Source organism: Amphiura filiformis, chromosome 7 (genome assembly GCF_039555335.1).
Source record: "Amphiura filiformis chromosome 7, Afil_fr2py, whole genome shotgun sequence".
NCBI lineage: Eukaryota > Metazoa > Echinodermata > Ophiuroidea > Amphilepidida > Amphiuridae > Amphiura > Amphiura filiformis.
Window position 1 is genome coordinate 45,378,474 of NC_092634.1, and position 5,759 is coordinate 45,384,232.

Sequence of the window (5,759 nt, forward strand, 5' to 3'; positions counted from 1 at the left end):
ATCTTGAGGAGAGGTTAAAACAAGAGGAAGACACCATCACAGCACTAAAGGAAGCACTCAAGAGTAAAGAGGATGAATTAAAAGCATATAAGGTGTCTACCAGAGATGTGAGTAAATTGAAAAGATTTGTTAACTGATTGTTGTTGATTGTTATCAAGATCTACCAGCACATTGGGATTATCAGTTGAATACCTGAATACAAAACCCACCCAAGTCCATACTTAGCACAAATTGAGTTAAGCATGGGAAATTGTTGCTTATACATAGGCCTATCATATGTATAAAGGGAAAACTCAAATTCACCCTCTACGTGCGTCTATTGAGCATGTGAAATCCAGCATGTATGAAAGAAAATCCAGGACTTCAGACTTCAACACATTGATTGAAATCCAGTATGTATGAAAGAACAACCCAGTGACTTGAAAAAAAATGGGTTTAATCAAGGAAAGTGTGTGGTTTATATTACATGGGAGTGTGCTTATCAACATACATACCTGTGTGCTTTATTTTGTATTATCTTACTGTGGTAATCCCATTCCAACATATTGTCTTTGTATGTGATTCAATAAACAACCCAGGCATACAGCATTTAAAATGACCCCCATGAAGTCCCTGAATTAAATCACTTCCCATGGACTTAGGTAGGTTTTGTATTCATGTATTCAGTTATCTAGCATTAAAATAGGGTTAAGGGTAAGGGCTAGCACTGTGGTAAGAGAGCAACTACTCAAAATTGTTGAATTAGGGATTCAATCATGTTTCACCGTTGTTCATCACCGTTTAACAACGATGCGGCGCGTCGTCTGCGTTTGCAGCGAGGGCAGCTTTAGCTGCCCGAAAGCAAAGTAAACCACGCAGACGCCCGGACGGAGTTGTTAAACGGTGATGAACAACGATGAAACATGATTGAATCCTTTCAACAACGAAAAGAAGCTAAATATCGTATAATTCACGATTATTTTACGAAGAATGTCAGTTAATCATTGCCACTCAGCCTTACAAAAACTTCAATGATTTCTCTTTTGATATCAGCAATAAAACTACAGAATAAAACTGCAATGTTTAGCCGCTACCTGAAAAATACTGAATTCAACTTGTAAGCTGGCATACGCACAAGGTTCCAGGCATGACGAATTTTACGCTCTCGCGTATCGCGTAGTCTCTCTCGTTCGCGTATACGCTACAGTAAAAGTGTGGGTTCATCACGGTTTAACAACGGTTGGCTCCTGTACAAAGGTATAGGAAGAGTTGTTGAATTCGAATACAGCCACCATATTGCTTATATCGTAATCAATGGACCCAGCCAAACAACACTATCAAGTTGAAGGGGAAAGGGTATAGGGTCAACACCATGCTGGTGCAATGCTCACAAGCCAAAGTGCAATTTTGTCCCTTTGCATTTGGCTACACTCCTCTATAACATGCTCTTTGGGGCGTTTCACTCCTCCCAAACAAAAAATCTGTTTTACCTTCCCAGCATATGCTGGTGGTATACAGTTAAACACATATGTGACACGATCAAGGGAAATGAGTCGGATGTCGCTAATATTGACTTTGAGATATAGAGGCCGTCAGCCTTTCGCCATCTTGTGGGTACAAATGATCTGTGTGTTCATGCGTCGGACACTACGCGCAGGGCGCAGCTTGCCACGCAGCTGTTATCGCGCGTCAACGCGGTGATTTTGCTGCTCACGCATGGAGATCGAACGACCATCACAGCGTGTACCCACAAGATGGCAGCATATGACGTCACGCTGACGGCCTCTATTGGTAAAGAAAGTGTTAAAATTCTTTTGTTTTATATTGTTTTCAGCGATTGATAAAATGATGCAACTTCGCAAAGAAAAGTCGTATAAACATGGGGTTTTCAGTTTCTGAAAGCTCTAAATGTCATCTTTCGAAACATGTAAAACTCATTTTCAACCAGGGTCGACATGTGACTCATTCCCCTTGATCATGTCACATATGTGAAGAAAGAGGTGAAGAGCCTTGCAGGGAGGCTGGAACCCATAACATTCTGATCATGAAACAAAGTCTGAACCTCTCTGCCACTTGACCTTGAGGAGGAGAATATTATCATCGTTAATTTTTAGTTGAGAACAGTAACTTAAATCACACAAAGATTAACTTTAAGCCAAGAATCGCACACAAAATTAAATTCATTTTATGTTTATACCACAGAGGTCGGTATACACAAGAGTCGCATTAGTTTACATGTTCACGTAACCGCCTGAACTCATTTGCATAGGTTTGGAGGTGGGCTGATCGTATTTTGATTAAATCGAACACCTAATTTGCATAGGTTTGGAGGTTTCCATATTTGGGTTTACGTAATTAATTATTAACGACCCAGACGTTGTTTACATCATGACGTCATTAGAGCTGGTCACTTCGTCAAAATCCGACGAACGAACGTTTGCAGTTTTCTTTTTATTACTGTTATATCGTGAAATACCATGTAGCTGACGTGTTAGTCCAATATGCATAGGAAAATATTTCTGGCGATGACCCATGTTCACATTGGCTAAATAAGCTGTATTTTTAAGCTGGAAAGGGGCCGGACGAGTCGGCCATTTTGTTTGCAAAAGGCATGTTCTTCTCCCGCGTTACCGGAAGTGGCAGCACCAGAACAAATAACGTCATTTCTGGATTTCAGCCGGAACGGTTACGTTCACTGCCGTGCATCAGTATAGGCATTAGCTTATCTAGGTTTTACTAAAGTAAAACATCTTTGGTTTATACCAATCTTTCTGTCTGTATACTTTCAGCTTGCTGCACAAAGCCAAGAACTCTACGAGCACAACCTAAGCTTGGAAGAGCAGAAGGAAACACTGGAAAAGTTATCCTCCACCGAACACTTAAAGGGTAGCCAGAGATTACTGAGAGAAATATCAGGCTGTGTAAAAGACTTGCAGTCATTGGTGGAGATATGTGAGCATACGGTAGAAGGGGAAGAGCCTAATGTATCAGCACTCCTGGGATTAAGATGTAAGTCCAGTAACTCAAGTAACTTCAGTTCACTTTAGTTCAATTCTGTATCACATTGCAACATTATGAAATAATAATTTGAAGAACTTAAAACAGCATGTGACAAGGTCCACCGTACAATTGCCATTCACATGCATTGAATTTTAATGCTCTGCATGCTAGCCATTGGCTTCAACATAAAAGTTTTGAGATATTTTCTCAAAATATCAAGAGCTATCTTAAGAACCACTAGCAATCTGCCGCTTTGGGCAAAGCAGTGGAGTGATTGATACATCTTCTTGTCGCTAGTCACCGCTAGCATTTCTAGTGCGACTGCGCCATGAAGCCAAAGCGGCAAGTGGTAGAAAAGTATGAAACCAGCATAGAAGTTGAGTAACTTTTCTTTTATTAAGGGGGTACTACACCCCTCGATAAATTTGTGTCTATTTTTGCATTTTTCTCAAAATCTAATAACACAGTGGTAACAAAAGTTATGTGTATTATAGGGGGCAAGGATTCCAATTACTACACTGGAATTTCAGTGACCCAAGACAAGCGGTTCGTTATTTATGATAAGAAATAAGGTACAGCTAGGATGTACCTCATTTACGATCATATATACTGAACCGCTTGTCTTGGGTCACTGAAATTTCAGTGTAGTAATTGGATTCCTTGCCCCAATAATAATATATTTTCACAAATTTACCGCAGGGGTGTAGTACCCCCTTAAAAAGATATTGTACTGTAATTGTTGTTATAATAAGATTTATTTTATATTTTATTTTCCTAGCATCATCAGGTTTATCAGAACATGAGGAAGAAGAATCATCACCATCCCTTGATACCATCAAAGGCAGGTTAAAACAGACCCGACAGATACGTGCAGATGTAGATAGGATGAGAGGGTTACTCCAAGATAAGTATGCCAATGACATCGGAAATAACTGCATCACACAGTGATCAAATGATGCACTATTGTGTGAGCAGATAATGGATAGAATGCAAGTGCTGCCTCAAGATAAATATGTGGAAGATATTGGAAACAACTGTATCACAGAGTGATCAGAGACTTATATGGTATTTTATGTGCAGATATGATGGGACTGCTTCAAGATGAGTATGCTCATGATTACAGAAAAATATGCATCATGCAGTGATCAGAGAATTGACTATTCTATAAGCAGATATTGATAGAATGTTGCGGATGTCTTCAAGATACTGGAAACAATCACACAGTCATCGGATACCGTAAAAACTTGATAGTTAGCATATGTGCTTGCTATTGTGTGCTTTTGAAAGCATAAAATTGTACCAAAGTCTAGCCCTTTACCAACTGAGTTAATGGGGTTGAGACACACATTTGAAGGTTTACTTGTTCGTTTATAACTATGTGTATCGATGATTTGCTCAAAATCCTTTACACTTTTATGGATGGGGCTCAACATGTTTGCATGTTTTAAATGTGCTCAATAGTAAGCACATATGCTAACTATCTAATTTTTACGGTAATTGACTATTCTATATGTAGATATGGATAGAATACGGGAGTCTGCTTCATGATGAGTATGCCCAGGATTGCGGAAAAAACGGCATCATGCAGTGATCAGGCAATGGGTTCCTATAGATAGAATGCAGGGTTTTCTCCAAGATATGTGATTCTTTATTAGGTAGAATGCAGGGTTTTCTGTAAGGTATCCGTTATCACAATGATTATGCCCTCTACTGGTATGAGGTGTCAATTTTGAGTCATAATTCATCATAATTTGTAATAAGTGTGCTAAGCCAGGCCATTCCATGTCTATGCCAATTAATCAACTGATTGTGTGAGTAACCTAAAATTGAAGCTTGCTTCATGATGAGTATGCCCAGGATTGCGGAAAAAACGGCATCATGCAGTGATCAGGCAATGGGTTCCTATAGATAGAATGCAGGGTTTTCTCCAAGATATGTGATTCTTTATTAGGTAGAATGCAGGGTTTTCTGTAAGGTATCCGTTATCACAATGATTATGCCCTCTACTGGTATGAGGTGTCAATTTTGAGTCATAATTCATCATAATTTGTAATAAGTGTGCTAAGCCAGGCCATTCCATGTCTATGCCAATTAATCAACTGATTGTGTGAGTAACCTAAAATTGAAGCTTGCTTCATGATGAGTATGCCCAGGATTGCGGAAAAAACGGCATCATGCAGTGATCAGGCAATGGGTTCCTATAGATAGAATGCAGGGTTTTCTCCAAGATATGTGATTCTTTATTAGGTAGAATGCAGGGTTTTCTGTAAGGTATCCGTTATCACAATGATTATGCCCTCTACTGGTATGAGGTGTCAATTTTGAGTCATAATTCATCATAATTTGTAATAAGTGTGCTAAGCCAGGCCATTCCATGTCTATGCCAATTAATCAACTGATTGTGTGAGTAACCTAAAATTGAAGCTTGCTCAATCAGTAAACTGCAATTCTGACTAATCATTTTGACAGTATATGAGTAATATGTTTGTATAGTTTTGAAGTTAAGTTCCCAGCCCGTCCAGGATATGGTATAAATCTAAACAGTCTGAGTTGTTTGATTACTGATACATGTGTCATTGTTTTGTGTTGTTGTAATGATTATTAAGTGATAAAAGTGACTGAAGTTGTGTTTATTGACTGATGTAGACTTACTTGTTAACAGAATGTTAACTGTATTCTGGCTACTTCACCATCTTAGTTTCATCCTTTGTGTAAAACTGGAATTAGCCTAGCACAGGAGTCTTCTATTGAATGATTATAAAAAATACAGATTTATTCCG

The 5,759-nt window shown here is 38.8% G+C and overlaps 1 protein-coding gene across 1 annotated transcript in view; it reads left to right on the forward strand.

Moving 5' to 3' along the window:
* Nucleotides 1-4,048, forward strand: part of LOC140157234 (centrosomal protein of 85 kDa-like) — a gene marked incomplete in the record, with an annotated part of 71,230 nt that extends 67,182 nt beyond the window's left edge. Inside the window, 3 exon segments of the mRNA XM_072180358.1 lie at nt 1-107; nt 2,769-2,988; nt 3,758-4,048. Of these exon segments, the coding sequence (XP_072036459.1) occupies nt 1-107; nt 2,769-2,988; nt 3,758-3,927 (497 nt within the window).
* Nucleotides 4,049-5,759: the final 1,711 nt, after the last annotated feature.